The 18,193-nt window shown below is 41.8% G+C and overlaps 1 protein-coding gene across 1 annotated transcript; it reads left to right on the top strand.

Moving 5' to 3' along the window:
* Positions 1–1,335: 1,335 nt before the first annotated feature.
* RPL7 (ribosomal protein L7) lies at positions 1,336–8,922 on the top strand. Its single transcript, XM_027744628.2, has 7 exons — positions 1,336–1,371; positions 2,523–2,625; positions 3,404–3,570; positions 4,214–4,351; positions 4,705–4,814; positions 5,801–6,011; positions 8,858–8,922. The coding sequence occupies exons 1-6, from the start codon at positions 1,358–1,360 to the stop codon at positions 6,007–6,009; spliced, it is 741 nt and encodes a 246-aa protein (XP_027600429.1). The 5' UTR covers positions 1,336–1,357; the 3' UTR covers positions 6,010–6,011; positions 8,858–8,922.
* Positions 8,923–18,193: the final 9,271 nt, after the last annotated feature.

Raw genomic sequence — 18,193 nt, 5'->3', positions numbered from 1 at the left:
GAGATCAAGTGATATTAGCACAAAATACTGCTATTTTAAAAAATCAGCATCGATACAGCTGTAACTAGAATCCCGAGTATTCTCAATAACGTTCTCGGGTGTTAGTGCCACCCGGCACCTCTGCGTGTTGTCAACAGACAACAAATAAAAACAGCAAACGCAGAGCTCGGCATTCCTTATTCCCAGCCCTGCTGCCCACACTTCTTTTATACCGGACAGTTCTTTGCTGCTCAGAGTTCCAATGATTTCCCTTCTTCCCGTACGTGTGTAATGATGTGCCGGCGCCTCCGTAGCGGATTTTAGGAGCACAGGTAGGATCAGAATAGGATCAGACCTACGAGCCACAGCCTTAAGCAGCCTTACCAAGCCGCAGCGCTGTGCTGGGCAGCGCTGTTTCTCGAGCCGCCTCCCTTCTCTACCTGTGCAGTTACTAATTCCCTATGGCGATCCCAGAAGATGCATTCATCATGGTTAGGCTTCGCGAACGAAGATCTGGGAAGGCTCTATCCGCATTTGCTACAGGCACGCTGGTGGCTTATGAGGCCAATACGTGACAGACATATCCGATTACAAAAGGCACAGCAGAAAGCTCAACCTAATGAAAGCACATCCCGGCACAAACGGAGCCCGCAGTTCCCATTCCCCCGCGCATTCCGGCGAACGATCCTGCCCGCGCAGTGGGCGGCACGGCCGAGAGCCGAGCTCCAGCCGCAGGGACGGGAACATCTCCGGCATCCCCGGGCTCTCCTGCGGAAAACGCTCCGGTTCCGGAGCTGGGCAGGGCGCCCCGCTTCCCTCTCCCTCCCGGCTTCCGGGGGTATGCTGCCGGGGCCTGGAGGGAGTGGAATTTCCCCGCTCTCAGCCTCATCCCCGCCTCGGTACCGAGCGCAGGTGGGAGGTAGCGTCCCGTAGGCTTTAAGCACAGGGTTTAAGCCTGGAATAGGGGAAATCCTGCCTGATGCGAGACGCCTTGGCAGCCCCGCCACCGCAGAGCTCGTTCGCAGCCTCCTGCAGGGAAGGCTGGGTCTGGCGAAAGGACGGCTCCCGCCCGGCCTGGGACACAGTCCCCGGGACACAGCCAGTCCCAGGATACGGCCAGTCCCGGGACACGGCCAGTCCCAGGACACATTCAATCCCAGGTTACGGCCAGTCCCGGGACACGCCCGGCTCCAGCCCCATCAGACGGGGACACCTTTACCTCAGGCACTCCTCGACCACCCCATCGCCCGCCCTCCGGTCAGGCACAACGGCGGACGCCCGAGCCCGGGGTCCTGGCGGCGCGCAAGGCCCCGCCTGCGCGGACGAATGGGCTAAGAGCTCGCCGCGCACGCGCACGCCCCTCTCTTCCGGCGCTGCGATGGCGGACAAGGAGTGAGTGCCCTCCCTCCTGCTCTATCCACTGCCATCCGGGCCCATCCGCCGCCACTGCGCCGCCTGGCCACTGCCCCCGCCGCCCCCGGGCCGCCGGGCCTCCGCCGCGGCCGGCAGCGGCGGAAGGGGAGGGTCCGGCGCGGCGGAGATAGAGCCGGCCCGGCCCGGCCGTGCTGCGGCCGCCGGCCCTCGGCGGGGCGGGAGAGGGAGCGGGCCCCGGGCGGGCCGAGGGTGCGGGCTGGGCGACAGGGTCTTCCGGGACGGGCGGGAGCGCGGTCAGGGGTGTGCTGAGGCGGGAGCAGGGAGGGATCGCGCTGGAGCGGGAGCTCGCCCGGGTGATTGCGGCTCTGTAAAGTCTACGCTGGCGAGTTTTGCCGCCTCTGAGACTTTAAAATGTCTGGGATAAGAGGCAGCGGGCTGAAACTGATGCACAGGAAGTTCCTCAGTACGAAGAACTTCTTTACTATGTGGGTGACTGATCACTGGAACAGGTTGCCCAGAGATGTTGTGGAATCTCCCTCACTGGGGATATTAAGAACCATCTGGACACAATCCTGTGCAGTGTGCTCTGGGAGCAGAGCAGGGAGATTGGACCAGATGACCCACTGTGCTCCCTTCCAACCTGACCCATCCTGTGATTCCCTGAATAGCCAAACAACTTTAAAGTGCTATGAAATAAATTTCAGAGTGCTGCCAAATTTGCTTGTCCTTTTCAAGCACTTGTTGAAATGTTTATTAAACAGAAATTCTCTTTGAACCAGTCTTTGTTTTATTACAAATTGCGCTATAGCAAGGTAAGGAAAAAAATTTGCCAATGGAGTGGTGTTGGTCTGTGCAGTCATCTATCCACAAAGGTTATGTGCAGCTCAGCAGTTGGTCTGTCAGGGTTCCTTGTCTTGAAAGAGGAACTGTGTAGGTTCTGAACCCAGGAAATCACCTAGTTCAGTCCCAGGGAAATGTCCTGGGACACTGCTCTGGGCCTGGGAACAGTGGGAACAAGGAAGACGCCGCAGTGAAGTGTCTGGAGGCAGTGAGGCTTGTGCACACCTTGTGTTAAAGAGACAGCATTGGTGTTTGTTGTATGGAACAGTGTTCTTTGGGTTTTTTCATCTTGGCTAAAAGAGGTGGTTTTTGTTTCTGTTTCCTCTTAGAGCAAAGAAGGTGCCCTCTGTGCCCGAGAGCCTGCTGAAGAAGCGGCAGGCTTACGCAGCCTTGAAAGCCAAACGGCAGAAGAAGATTTTGGCTATAAAAAAGGTGAATATTCGTTGATCCCTTGACTTAGATTGTTTGTCTGTTACGGTATCAGTTGCTGCTACTGCTGATGTGATCCAGTACATGGTATTTAGGACAAGCATGTTGATATTTTCTTCAAGATTTGGACTAAAATATGCTTTTTTTGGTTGATAACAGACCAGTTTCAGGCAGTCAAGGTTCAAGCGTACAATTGTCTGTCACACTGAAGTTAGTCTTGTACAAGGCAAGAGGTTACAGCCTTTGTGAGGGTGAGCTTGATGCATGATCATAGAATCACGGAATGTTAAGGGAACATGTTTAAGGGAATGTTTAAGGAAGGGACCTTAAAGATCATCTAGTCCCAATCCCTTGGCATGGGCAGGAACACCTCCCTCTAGACCAGGTTGCTCAGAGCTCCATCCAGCCTGGCCTTGAACACTTCCAGGGATGGGGCATCGACAAACTGCTTGGGCAGTGTCTCACCACTCTCACAGTAAAGAATTTCTTTATAATATCTAACCTATATTTCCTCTCTTTTAGTTTGTACCCATTACTCCTTGTCCTGTTCCTACAGTTCCTGAATGAAGGATTGGGAATGATAACAGTGTTCAAGGCAGAGTAGCACTGCTGTGTAACAGCCTGCCAGGCTCTTTAGAGCATCAGTGAGGGTTGTTCTGAGCTGTGAGATACTTTAACCGTGTTATTTGCAGGAAGTTCTAGAATGTGGCACATTATTTGAAGGTGATTTTATGTGTTTAAAAGCTTTATGTAACCCTAAGCAATTCCCAATTTATTGCAGTACCGTAAGGCACAGAGAAAACTCATCTATGCCAGAGCCCAGGCTTACCACAAGGAGTACAGGCACATGTACCGGCAGGAGATCCGCATGGCCAGGATGGCCCGGAAAGCTGGCAACTACTATGTCCCAGCCGAGCCAAAACTGGCATTTGTGATCAGGATAAGAGGGTAAGGCTGAGTACAGGTGTAAGCAATTTTATGTTCAAAAGCACTGGAGTTAACTTTCCTGTTACCTCTGTGTTTTGAGGGCTTACATATGTAAATAAGATCAAGCCTTCCACCAGTGGCTTGGGCAGTGGGTGGCAGTATGTTGTACATGCACCAGAAGTGTTTGTAATTAAGTGTCAAATTATTTTGCTGGCTGTCTGTTGTCTTTAGGAATCCCTGATTTTTAAGAAGACAGTGCTGCAAATACGTGCAGACAGTTGTTCTGTTTCACCTTGAGCTTGATAAAATTACATGTCCTTATTCCCAGACATTCTACTGAACTTTTTTTCAAGTGTTTAATTTTTCAGTAAGATGTTACAAAAAACTAACAGAAGATGTGATTGGAAGAATTATGTTCAGGAGAGTACAAGGCTAGTTCTAAGTTGTTTCAGTACAATACTTTCAATTCATTTCATGGAAGTAGATATTTTAACTTAACACTGAAATATACATAGATAGTAAGTTAATTACTAAACTTGCTTTGTGTCATTGCCGAAACAATGATGCTTTTTTATGTGGGAACGGTGCTGTTGTGCCTTTTTTAACCTGTTCCCTAGTGTTTCTGGGATGTTGATAACTGAGGATTTTCCCCTCTGTTCTCCAGTACCAATGGTGTCAGCCCTAAGGTCCGCAAAGTGTTGCAGCTTCTTCGCCTGCGTCAGATTTTTAATGGCACATTTGTAAAGCTCAACAAAGCTTCTATCAACATGTTGCGGATTGTGGAGCCCTACATTGCCTGGGGGTGAGTGAAATGGCCAGTTTTACCTAAACAGTGTGCAAATGTTGAGAGCCTTTTGTGGTTTGCTATGCTAGACTTGCAAGATATTTTTATCTTCAGTGTACTTTCCTTCCTTTGAATTGAAAACATGATTAAGGGAGTGCTTTAAAGGTAATGCTTGATGGATATGAATGCGCTCTCGTACTGGTGTTCTTGGGAACTTGGTGTGAGTAAAATTTGCTTCCCTGTTGCTTTTGTGTTTACATTTGGGACATGCTGAAATGATCTTTAATTGTTTATTATGGGAGTCTAAATCAGGGATGTTAACCTGGAATGTGGCTTGCAAAGACTTCTTTTTTTTAACTTGACTGTTGCAGGTACCCCAACCTGAAGTCTGTGCATGAGTTGATCTACAAGCGCGGTTACGGCAAGATCAACAAGCAGCGCATCGCTCTCACTGACAACCGCCTGATTCAGAAGCGCCTTGGTAAGCACTGCTCAGCAAAACTAGGCACCAGCTTGGTGCCTTGGGGTGATCAGTGCTGAGCTGGTCCTTGTGTGTCTCTGGAGTATACTGGGATTTTAAATTTGTAATTTTAAGTGTAAACTCCTTGACCTTTGATAGGTCAGTAGATCTTTCAGTAATGAAAAAGCGCTGCAGCAGGAAAGAATCATCATCCATAGCTTTGAACTTTCAGGCTTAACGTTAGACATTTTGTCATAGACTTTTGTGATCTGGTAAACAGACTGTTTGAACTTGCTAAAAGAAGAACTAGCTAGTAAAAGCGATCAGTGTATTTAGTAAAAATGAAGGGTGGTGATCAATTGTTGGGATATGGACTGTTCCAGGAGGCTCCTTATGCAGTTGTGCCAGGATGAATGAAAGCAAATGCTTTAATCTCTCCCTTTTTTGGCTCTTGATTTGCATTTTGCTTCAAATTAGGCTGTGTCGTGTTTGTTCCTTTTCCAGTGCAATAGATCAGCAGATTATAAACTTACAAGTATTGTGTTTTAATCACTTTTCTTTTTACCAGTGTATTTTATGAGCAGTTAACTTGTAACATGTTGCTGAAGACTGGAAAGGCATTAAGGAAACATGCTGTTGCATTATTCAACAGCCTAACTAAATAGTTCAATGAATTTTTGTGGGCCACTCGTAGCTGTGGTTTAAGTGTATTTAATCTAGCTTTTCTTGAAAGTACTTTCCTAAGATTCACTGAGTCGTTGTTTTTTGTTGTTCCTCATTGCTGGTTGTAAATATTTAACAGTTGAAACTGATGCCTCTTTCCAAATGTGCCAAGTAAATGTCGAGTTGGCTTTTTAAATGGAAAAGTCAGTCATTCAGTGACTGCTTTCTGACTTCCTGAAGTTTCTCAAAGTAAGGAGACATGACAGTAACAACGTGATAATTTTTGGCTTGTTATTGACTAGTGGCTCTGTAGTCTTTCTGAAAACAATGTTTCTGAATTTTAGGAAAGCTTGGCATCATCTGCATGGAAGATGTGATCCATGAAATTTACACTGTTGGCAAGAATTTCAAAGTTGTGAACAACTTCCTTTGGCCCTTCAAGTTGTCCTCTCCTCGGGGTGGAATGAAGAAGAAAACGATCCACTTTGTGGAAGGTGGAGATGCTGGTAACAGAGAAGACCAGATCAACAGGCTCATAAGGAGAATGAACTAATGGTGAGATATTGCCAAGGGCAATCTACTGTTCCAGCTCTGCTCTGTAGGCTGCTGCCATTATTGTCAGACATTTAGGATTAATAGATGCTCACTCATGCTTGGGTGGTACCTACAGTATAAATCTACTTGGACAATACAGCCTTCTTTTTTTATTTTTGAAGTTTTACTTAAACTTAAACATTTGTGAAGAAATTAAACTATCATTGTAGCTGATATGTTTAGGAAATACAAACATTACCAATAACTTGTTTTAAAACTTTATTTGGTTTTAAGATGGGAAACCTCGAGATCTCAGCTAAAACTTTCAGCCCTTATTAATGAATTCTTAATCTGATCGAAGTCTTGTGGTTACAAGTACAGTGTTTTTTCAGGTTGTCTATAAAAGCCTGTTTAGGACTGGTCTAAATTTTCAGCTTGTTCAAGCTTCAGAATGATTCAGTTAGAGCTTTCATGTATGATGACCAAGATGGTAATTTTGAAAGACCGATTCGCCCATTTGAGTTGTCTGTCATTTAGAAATGGGAAGGGTTATCAACACTTAAGGTAGTTTACAGTGACATCTGAGTCCTGAAGGCAGGATCTAGTTCAAAGGTAGGATCTAGTTCAAACGATCTATCTCATCTATTGTTGTCATTCTGCTGTTGCTGCTTTAGTGAAAAGTCTCAGCTGTTCAAAGCCAAAATTTTTTCAGAGTTCTTGCCTTTGCTTTTTACACACTAAACTAGCTTTGGTGTTGCCCATACCTTATTTTAAGTCAAGGATAAATGCCCTTTTAGTGTGACAGGTATGCTGGAAGAAAACTTCGTTGTGTTAGGGTGCTTTGAAGGGATAACAGGCAAAGACCCGATTCTCCCTGAATTGATTCCTCCAAAGCCAAGAAGGTTTTTTGGTTGGCTTGTTGGGGTTTATTTGGGGGTTTTGGTGATGTTTGTTTTTTACAGGGTTTTGGTTTTCCTTTTACATCAGATATGCAGTTTACTTAGGAATTCTTAACTTCGAGTGTTAGTTAATAAAAAAGGTACGTAGTGTTTTGAATTTACAGCGTAAAACAGGTGCAGTTGCTATTTGGATGAGTTCTCAGAAGTGAAAGTTTATGAAGGGAGGAAAGTTTTGCTTTGCTTTGTTTTTTTTCTCAAGTCTTTTAAAAATATTCTTACAACCAACAAGGCACAGCAAGCTGAGCTCATTGAGGTCTGATGTCTGTCCAAGGAGCGAAAGGAGTTCTAGGAAATACTTTCTGTTTGATTGACAGCTTTTATTGAAGCTTTTTTTGTAGGCTGCTGTCTTCTTCAGTTTTCACCCCCCCCAAGCTTCTTGTGTGTTTTGTTGTTACCTCCATCTCTGAAGTCAGCAGAGTTTTAAAGCACTGGTTACATGGCACTTTAGGAAAATAGTTGCTTACCGGGGACAGTGCTCTTACAAAGCTCTTTAGGTCAATTGTGGGAAGAAGTGAGTAGCTTTGAGAAGTGGAATTGCTGTAACGTTTGGTGTCTGGGGTGATGTTATGTTACCCATAGTAGTAGTGTTGTAGAAATTTTGCTGCTGGTGGCAGAAGGTTCAATATTGGCAGATGTTTCCCTGAAGTAAGTGCATGAGGCTTCACCCTATGCCTCTGTCTGGTTTTTGAGTATAAGATGGTTTTTAATGGAAACACTGCAGCTTTTCTGTCAGGGTAGATCCTTTCTCCATCTTCCCTGCCAGACATCAGCTGTATACTGGTGGTCTTGTTTTCAGTAGCCTTTCTACAGGAGGGAGGCTTCTAGTTCACTATTGCAGTGTAAATGCCTGTGAGGGTTAGTACATTGGCAGAGAAACTAGGGATATTCAGCTCGTTCCTTGTGTTTTTTGTTGGACTTGTAGCTCAGCATCCCACATAAGTAAAGCCCACATCAGGGCTTTACTCCATCTTTTAATTTGGGAAGGGACCATGCAGTTTCTTATTTTATGTTTACAAGCAGTTGTTCTGCTTCGACTGCAAACATAAAACATACATAACTTTGTAAATCTAACATAACTGACTGTTCTTGTCTCTTCCACTCTCTACTCCTGCTGTTTTCCTACTGCTTTGAATAGAGTGCATGCTTAAAATACAAGTAGCTTACAGATAGAAAAAAAAACCAATGTTGTAGTTTCTACTGAGGTAATGGGCAACTAGAGTAGTAGGTTCAAGTGATGTGCTGACAGTACTCTTTAAATACTGTCATTATGAAGGGTCGTGTATCTGAAGATGAGTATTCCTCTTTCCTATCTGTAGATGGTTTCCTGCTATTTGTCTTTATTTCTTATTACTTAAGTGATAGTCTCAAGTAAATTAAAAATAGATTTCAAGAACTGATTCCTTTATATAGATTAGGGGGAAAGAGCATAGTACTTGATAGCAAATTTTTACAATTCAGTATTGACCACATACTGAATTTCATTTCTTTTCAAGCAAACTTTACAGGAACTCATCTCAAGTCAGCTTTTTGGTTTTGTATGTAAATAGTCTATGAAATGTGCTTAAAATGAAAGTGCAGCAAAAGTTAGAATATGCACAATGTCTCCTCACGTCTTTAAATATCCAGTTCAGGTACCAATGGTTCAAGGTAGAAATGTTTATCCTGTTAGGTCTGGCACTTGAAATCTGTGTTTTCACAGATTCTGTGAATCTGTGTCTTCATCTCATGAAGAGATGTTAATCTAGAAGTTAGTTATTGTGTGGAAGATTACTGCAGTCTGAAATCCTGTGAAATGAGTGTTTTCAGCCCAGATTGTAAACTGTAAAAATGTATTACTTTCTCACGTGGCCAAAGTAGTTTCCCATCTACATGTGCGTAATGATAACCTTTTTCTTTTTTTCCTTGCAGATACAGATGCCCAGCTGCAGTGTTTCAAACTCTGGTCTGTTAATAAAACAATCTTGCACAAAACAGCCTGTTGTCTTCGTTGGTCTTGTTTTGTGACCCTTTTCTGAAGTGACAGTGGTTGCCAGGTTCACTTTGGAGTAATCTGCTTCAAAGAGCCGTGTATAGTTTGAATTAGCAGTATGTAGATACTGTTTACCCTCATTAGGAGGAAGAAGATTTGGAAGGATTTGTACAGGTAACAGATGAGGTTTTGAGTGGCAACATTTATTTTTATTGTGATTAAAAATACAGTAAAGCTGTATGCTGTGAAGGGGGCAGGATTCCTACATAGTTGCAGTGCACCGAAAAGCTGTGTGAAAATTTTTCTATGTAAAGAAGCAGCAAGTGTAAATTGGTTCTTAACATCTTAAGATCCTGATTTCAAGATTGTAATTACCTCCAGCACTGAACATATTTAGGTATCTTTTACCAAAGGAAGCATGAAAGACTTTACAAAATAGCAAATTATTCTAGATAATTACTCAGTTTAATTACGTAATTTGTTTGCAGTGTTTTACTGCAGATCTTACAGAAGTGGAGACCGCAGGATTCATGATATGAGCAGTTGTTGATAATGTGTAGATGTAACACTGAATGGATTTGAAACACTGGGACTAGTAAAACACGTAACTGCATTCAAACTGATTTCTCATCTTGCAAGCACTTTACTGGAGGAGTCTTAGCCTGCCAAGGCATTTGGTGCAACAGATGAACAAGTTGTGTCTGCTCTGACTGAAACACTTTTTTCAGGTACAGGCAAGCTGTATTTACATCACCAGTGAAGAATCTCCATTTAAAAATCGCTGGCATTGATTTTTATTTCTTATGCCAGGTTGTGCAAGAGCTTATTTCTGCGCTTCAATCTAAATAAAACTTTGTAACAGCAATGCTTTTTTATTGAAGCTTGTCAGAAGCTAGTTTTGGTTTAAAATAACTTGGGGAATTATGATGGCATGTTAGCTAAAAATAGTTGGGTGCTTTTGTTTATGACTGTGGTTAGGAATTGGCAAAAGGGCTGAGTGTCAGTCATATGGGTCACTGTTTCCAGATACTCGAACAGCGGAGTCCTAAAACCTGAACTGATAATTCCCCTGTTGTGAGTCGAGCTCCAAAATACAGTAACACAACTTCTTGTGTCTAAATATGGAAGTACCGACACCTTTGTCCATTTAAGCTGACTGCACTAAATCAGGAGAATTTGGCATTTCCTTACAGCTATTCAGTGCAAGTAATTAGACTACTGGTACGTGCTTGAAAGGGGCTTAATGAGTTTGAGTTGAATCTTCATAAAGTGATAAGCTGTTTTACAGGGGAAAAAAAACATTTTCAAAAAGTTGCCGGATGAAGGGAAAAATGGTGAAAAATATAATAATTACTTTGCACAACTAATGGAATTGATCTTGTAAGAGTACAATCTTACTTCAGAATTGCACACAAGGGCAATGAAATTTGCATGCCGGGGGGATGTACATGAGAAAAGTGTTCAGTTTGTCCATTACTTTGCTACAGAGTTTTCAGTTCTTTGACTCATACCTGTGTTCCAGTATATTAACAGAAAAGCATGAATATGATGAAGCCATTCAAATGTATAGCAGGCATTGTATGATAGGTATAGAAAGTAGGAGACTAACTCATTAAATTAGTGCTGTAGGACCTTGTTTGGCTGATAAGAGTGCCCTATAGGTCCCAGATTTTATTTAAAGGAGTACATGGACTGAAGCATTAGTTGAGGATAAAGTTAAGTTAATTTGGTTTTCATGGTACTTAAGCAACTAATTTTTCTTGCCTGCCTCTGAAATCCTCTCAGATAACAACTGCAAAATGTTAGTGTGGAAACTAATACTGAAGTGTAGCTGTATTTAAGCCAGTATTTCTGTGTAGTTGGTCACCTTTTATAGGAGCATAGCTTTCAGGATTTTTGGTATTGCTCTTCAGGCATCTCCCATAGTAGGCATTTACAGAAACAGCTCATAATCTGATGACTAAGGGCACTAGAAAATGTGGCACTATCCACTATGAGTTTTGGAGCATTTATGAGGTAATTTGAGTTAAAAATGTAGCAGATAGGAGTTTAGTCCCTAAACAATAACGCAGATCCTTTGTCAACATTCTATGATAAAGTTCAGGTTCTTGGAAACATGCTGTTACTTGCTGTCCATAACTGCCAGCTGCTGACACATTCCGAAATAAAATTTCTGTGAACTCTTCTCCTCTTTCAAAATGACCAACATCTTCCTGTTAGTTCCTCAGAACTGAAGCCAGAAGCTTTACCTAATAGCTATTGGAGAAACAACAGGAGACTGAAATGTTAGCAACTCACAAATTTTGCAGGCGTGCTAAGGTTTATATGCTTTACAGTTAATTGATATTCTTTTCTTTGCTGGTGTCCAGCTCATACAGCCTGTTTCACTATCACCAAGTGTAAAGTCATACATCTGGAAACAGAATGGGAGCCCATCCCAAGGATCAGTGTTTTGAGAGAAAGTTAGGAGACGTGATGGATAGTCAGCTGAACATAAGCTCCCACTTGGCCAAATGCAATTCTTGGATGCATTAAAAAGGGAATATCAAATGGTATGGGGGAGGCAATCCGACTTTTGTTCCAGTAGTGCTTACACTAGTGCCAAATGCAGTATCCAGTTCTTGTGCCAAAAATCAAGCACATGCCTTCTAATACTTGGAGAGCTTACTTTAAAGGCAGACATGGTTACGAAATGAGAATCTACCTATAATTACCGCCATCAAGAAAAGTAGTTTGATAATACAGAATTCTTTGATCTAACAAAGCTATAATAGGATGAAATGTCTTGAAATTGAAGCTAGATAAATTTTGGGATTTAAGCAAACAATTTTAATGGAACCTAATTAGATACTGGAACACTTAACCAGCGGTGTGCCAGATTCTTTGTCAGTGGTCATTTTTAAATAGAGGTGTGGAGTTTTTTGTTCCTGTAAAGCATATGCTAGACTTCTAAGAGATTTGTTGAGGGCAGTCCTGGAAACCTCTCTTAGCAGAGTTACTAAATGCAGGCTCTTCAGGTCCTTGAAGGATACAAGTTAGAGCTGTGGTTTAAGGTGTCTGGCCACCCCGAGTGACATTCAGAATGGTGGTGGTGAGTCTTATGTGCTTCACAAGGGAATTTGGAGTACCATAGTGCACAAAATGGTGACTCACCTAAACCTTAGCATAAACAGGGCTCAGGAGAAAGATGTTAGGATTTCACGTACCTTTTATGGGCTTTGCTGCTTCTGCCTGTTTGGAATCCAGATCTTGCAGCTCTCTCCTGAGGACTGGGACCCATGTATTGCTTTAAGAATTAAGCAACTGTCCATGTTGAGTCCCCAGCAAGCAAAATGGTGTTCCTGCTTCGTACATTGGGTTTGCTTACGCTTGGGTAACCAGGTGCATGGGTTCATTCAAAGCATTTATCCCATCTCCCAGTTTCCAGAAGACTCTCCTTTCCACAGAAGTGTTGGTGACAAAATCTTGGTATGTTGCTACTTACTGAAACTGTACCAACATCTAAGGTAAGGAGAAGATCCTGGTTTTAGCTTGGATTGGGAAACTGCAGAGAGCAGAGATATGAATCTGAAAGCAGTCAAGCTTAGAAGGGAACAAAATTTTAGTCTCACAAATCCCCGGCAAAATGTTCTGCTTAACTAATTTTATAAGGTCTAAATTGTAGTGAGAATTTCTTTGTCTTCGTGGATCTTGGTGATTATGTCAATTCTCTTTTTTGACATTCCCATTCTTGCCAGAATTGCTTTTTCCTGAGAGCATTTGTACTACATTGACTTACTCTGGGCATCTTAGATCTCCAAACATGCAGGTTTAGGTGCAAGTAAGATCTTACATGTGGTAGTTTTTCATGAGTGAAAAGTCTGAAAAATTAAGTACTGAAATCATGTATTGGAAGTACTGAGAAAGAACCGAGATGTTCAGAAACAATTTTCTACACAAAGTTTCCATAGTTTTTCAGTCTCTCTGTGAATGATCATACCAGCCATTTCTAGCCTATTCTGTGGAAACGAAGTAGTTGTGGCCTTGGTCATATGGCAAATAAGAAAAATTTCAAAGTCTGGAGCTGTAACCAATTTTCCCTGATTTATTTTTCTAAAGACAAAAAAATCAGCTTTTGCAGGTTTTGCAGTCCAAATACTGCTAAGTATTTCTTCATATAAACTACTAATTGCTCCAAATATCTTTCATTATGAAATAAGTAGATACTTGGAGGAAAACAATGAGAAATAAGGGCATGTGCAATCGTAGGGCAATGAGGTGTATGTGGGGAAGAAGGCACATGCAATGTTAAATCTAGGATAGAGGAGGAAAAGAGAGCAGAGGGAGATGTAAGCAGTGGTGTAACTCTTCACCTGCTTAGCACTGTTTTGGCAGTACAGAGGGGCTGTAAATCCAGTTTAACTAGCCAGCATGCCACATGCTTTGCATGCTTCCCATCCTGAGTTGCTCTGGCAGTCAGAGGTGTGTAGTACAACTTAACTAGTCTTCGGAGTCTGCCTGGACTAATGAGTGTGTCCTGGTGAATGTGCACTGCCCAGGCCCTGCAGTGCTATTGTGAAGCTCTACCCATGGCACATTTCCATTCTTACTGCATTTTGTTAGGAGCTGTGCAAGGATTATCTGAATGGCATATCTGATGGCAGCTGTTACCCACAATATTATGCTCTTTTTTTTTTATTGCACTATAAAATCCAGTTGAAGTTTTCAAGTCCTGATCACTCTGAATATCTCATGAGTAGAATAACACAGTAGTACCTCATAATTTCAGTACAATGTGTGTTTAAATTTTTGATACCAATACTTTATATCACATACCGTTATAACAAGACCTGCAAAATAAAAATAAATAAGATATAGTGATCCAAGACAAATAGAAAAATGGGATTCAAGGAAGGCTCTAAGCACCCCTAGTTTTAGTTTGAAAGACAGAAGAATTTTTAAACTTCTTTTGCCAGGTTTTATTGAACACAACTGAACTGTAAAAGAACATGTTTAACTAGTAATGCTGGCACTATTTTTGTGTCAATCCTAATTTTGTAATTTTAAGTACTTTTTTTATCTTAAATGCATTTTAAAAATTTTGATATTCCTTCCTACTACGGAAATATAGTAGATGAGGCTTTTCTTTATACAAATGGTCTCCTAATATACACACACACACTTTGTGGGAGAAGCCATCAGAATTGAAAGTGCATGATCACAGAATCGTAGAATAGTGTCCTCAGTTGGAAGGGATTCACAAGGATCATCGAGTCCATCTCCTGGCCCTGCACAGGACAGCCCCAAGAATAACACCATGAGAGCGTTGTCGAAGCACTTCTTGAACTCTGCCAGGCTTGGTGCTGTGACCACTTCTCTGGGGTACCTGTTCCGGTGCCCAACTCACCCTCTGGGTGAGGAACCTTTTCCTAATAGCCAACCTAAGCCTCCCCTGACACACATTCACTCTATTCCCTCAGGTCACCAGAAGGAAGAGATAAGTGCCTGAAAATAAATAGTGGGAGACAGTTCAGTTGGCTTTAGTTAGGCGCACTAGATGTTAATTATGTGTTCAAAAACAAGTAAACTAGTTATACAGTAGTGTCTAGTTCAGTAACATTCTTATTCTAGCAGACTAAAGGAGACAGGATATAAATGTTGCATTTATTTAAAACCCGAAGTGCTGCAGGTGGAGGGGGTTTAGCTCTGACTTGAGCACAGTGTTAACTGGGAGATGATGTTACTTTTGTTATTATTCTAGTTTAGTTTTAATGATTGCTTTGTCCATTTAAAGCCTGGTGGTTCTTTGAAGTTCTGCATGATCTTTGCTATTTTCTTTCTTGTGACTATCTCTGAAACTGTTGCTCCCATTTAAGTGTTTTGAGGGCATGAAACTTAGTTGGCAAAAGTCCCAGGAAAAAGGGTGCAACACTCCTTTAATCCTTTTATTCGCTTTTACTTACTGTATAAAGCTAAAAATTGTCTGGCTAAACGTAGAATGACTCCAGAGAAAATGTATTTTGCACAGCGCTTCCAAATTAGTTTGCTTCCAACACCTCATGGAGAAGAACTGAGTGAACAGCCTTGTAGCCTCTCTGTCCCAACATCTGGCTTTCTGCTATCATGATGTTCATTTCTGTTTGTTCTGTTGGACTGCAGTCCCTGGCTTTCCCAAATGGAGAGTGAATATTTCTAACTACTGTTCTACTGCTTCCATTTCTAAAGCCTTTCTGTGACAGCATTCTTAGCAGACTTTGAAGTACTTCACCACTCACATCAGTACTGCCCTTTTCTTTCTGCTGGGAGAACAGACCTGCCTGGCAGACTGGCAGTGGAGCCAAGGCTCAGCTCACAGGAACAGGAGGGGAATCTGCGACTTGGGAAGAAGCCTCTGAGCTTCAGGGAGCTTCAGTGTCAGGGAGCCAGTAGCTGTGGCTGGGAATGGGATTTGTTCTCACTGGTGTACTGTGACAAGGAAGGGCTCTGAGGCCAGATGTCTATGATCACAAACAAGGGAAGAGGTATCTTTACAAGTAGGATTGGGACTCACCACCCAAAATCCTGTCCCGAATCATTCTTGAACATGAATCCATGATTCAGGTTTTCAGAGGTACCTGGAAAGGTAGCAATAGTCTGTGGTCTTTGTAGCAGATTAGTCTAGCACACTTACCTGGAAAGATGTTGTCTGTGTGTATTCGATAATTTTCTGTGACCGAGAGGGGTTCAAATTCACATATATAATTCTGCAGCAAAAATTACCTACACTTCTTAGAAACTGAGTTTTTCTGAGTAATGGCTATGCTTTCTTTTGAACTCAGCATTGCATATGGTCTGAGTTATCCTACTGGCTCAGGTATCTCTTGGTCTATAGACATCAATCGTGGATGTTAAAGAAATTTAGATTTGACATAAATACAGAGATTCTTTGCCCCACCAAAATGTGCTTTACTCTGGATAGGCACAGTAGGAGAATTTTAGGAGACAATTTTGGCTGCTGTAGTCCTGCAGGACTGACCTTTCTAGGCACACTTTAAATACCAGCTTGGGCACCTATCTACTCAGTCACTTTAAATACCAGTTTGGGTACCTATCCGCAGAGAGAACTGGGTCCAGAGCCAGTTCTGAGCCAGCAGTTTTCAGTTGGAGCGAGGTTGTTCTAGAACAGCTGAGGGGCAATATCCTTGAACTATTCCCTCTTAGCTCTGCTCTATTTCATATATTCAAATAAGCAAGACTCGCTTTTAAACATCAGTCACAACTTGCTTTTTTTAAATTAAATTGGCTTCTTTTCCTACAGTTTTACCCCGGGTTCTGTGAAAATTTAAGCTGTGAAAAAACAGGAAATGAAAATGATATAACAACTTAATTTCTATCCCTTCCCTTAACATGCTTCTTTCCACAAAACCCGCTGATTCTCCACTATACAAGTAATCTAGACTAATGATTGGTTGTGTTGAGTAGCAAGCCAAGACCTGAGATAAATTTGCAGAGTTTTTGTTCTGGATGCTGTACTAGCACTTTCTGAAAGACTGTTGTTTTACTGAAGAAACTATAAACTAAAAAATGGAGCTTGTAAATCAAGTGATGGCACATACATGTGATCTTTGAAATATAGTCTTAGTGAATCATGTTACATTAAAAACATTGATGTGCAGTTAGATTTTAATCCACTTTTTCCTAAATGTCTAGATTATTTATGGTTTTCTTCATTCCCTCGTTGCTTTATTTTCTTCTTTCACAAAAGTGTGTGCTTGAGCAAAAGGGGCTATTTCTGCCTCAATTATACTTTCCAGAATGCAAACTTTGTTTCTAGTGTTTAGTTTCTTTCCATGTTTTCATTCTGAGTCTTCCTAAACCAAGATTTTGCAATAGGAATAAACTTCTCTTAACTTTTGCTCAGAAGCTGAACTTTTGAAGTGAATATAATTGTTTCAATGATAAGCTGTCACTTCTGAAAAAAATAATAAATATATTCATTTTTTCTTCCTATTTTTTTAATATGATGCGTTTTAACAGTATAGATAAAGGTGTGTGTGTAACAGTTGTCCTACATGGGAAATGGCCAGAAATCTGTTGGAAAAGTCTGTGTATCTCTGAAGAAAAGCAGGTCTTTTCTCCAGCTGGGAATCAGGATAATGAAATTCTCCCTCCACGGATTATTTTTTCCAAGGACTCCTGTTACTTAGCCATCTGCAATGTCCCCTCTTGAAGTGCTGAACTTAAACCTTTTTATTCATAGTACAGAAGCACTATGAGTATCTTTGGGGTCTTTAAGACCTTCAGGACCCTATTGAGATGCAGAAGTTAATGGCGCAGACAGTTCTATCAGACAGGAAGGCTCCTTCTGCAGTAACATGTTGTGGAAATGTTCCTCCTGGTAACACCCTTGTAAAAAGCTACACATAGCTGAAGGCAATTGCTCTAGTGTGTTGAAACCATTTTATTTCAAGCAATTGTGAGACTGAGATCCAACAATACTACTATTTGTTACATGAAATTTCATTAAAATTGCATTCAGAGCAGGCTTCGGTTGGGACCAGAAAATAGCCCCCAGTTCAAAAGCTGCCCATTATCCATCTGGAGCAAGTGAAGTACAGTTCCTGTAATGTATTATGTTTTTGGATGCTGAGACATACATGTGAAGTAGGATGTATCAGAGTACATGTCAAGCTATAACCTCTGACAGAGTTATGGTCACTTTCTGAAAGTTCACTTAGACAAAGCCAGGCCCTTTTAAACATGCATGTTTCATGGAGTATGCTTCCTAGGAATGTCTGGGAAAGGAAGGGCAAGTGATTTAGAAGCAGTAATAATCTAAGCATTAAAAATAGTTGTAGGTGCTCAACCCCATGTACCTTTTAGTTGCTTACACAAAGCCTGTAGGGACATGGCAGGTGACTCTACCACAGTCAGTTTGTAAATGAATCTCTAGATGGAGCCAAAAATGCATGAGTTTTGTAGACAATAAAATGAACTCAAGATTTTTTCTACTGAAGGCCTACAGCTATGAGAAACCATCCGATTCCATACCAGATCTTTATATCTACCTGGAAATTACTGAGGTTCCTTAGTGGGTTTTTTAGGGCTTAAAGCCTAAAAAATTGCAGTGCTAGTAGTCTAAACAATTGCATATCAGGACATTTTACTACATATTAATGGCTAATGTAATGCTAGGATCCCTTATCTCACTGTCAATCTGCACCTGCGCATCCATTACATGCACAAAATCAGTATGAAAATCTCATGGTGTGTCCTCCAGTATTGGCCTGCACATTAAAATTTTCTGAATTGTAAGC

The sequence above is a fragment of the Pipra filicauda genome, unplaced genomic scaffold (assembly GCF_003945595.2).
Source record: "Pipra filicauda isolate LSUMZ 115617 unplaced genomic scaffold, ASM394559v2 scaffold177_size2800117_pilon, whole genome shotgun sequence".
NCBI classification, from domain to species: domain Eukaryota; kingdom Metazoa; phylum Chordata; class Aves; order Passeriformes; family Pipridae; genus Pipra; species Pipra filicauda.
Note: the sequence above shows the minus strand (reverse complement) of the source record. Positions and strands in the feature narration are given on the sequence as shown.

Bases quoted from the DNA above. Each gene is read 5' to 3' on its own strand.
- RPL7 (XM_027744628.2), top strand. The intron at 4,352-4,704 runs GTGAGTGAAATG...TGACTGTTGCAG, and splicing joins GAGCCCTACATTGCCTGGGG to GTACCCCAACCTGAAGTCTG. The intron at 4,815-5,800 runs GTAAGCACTGCT...TCTGAATTTTAG, and splicing joins CCTGATTCAGAAGCGCCTTG to GAAAGCTTGGCATCATCTGC.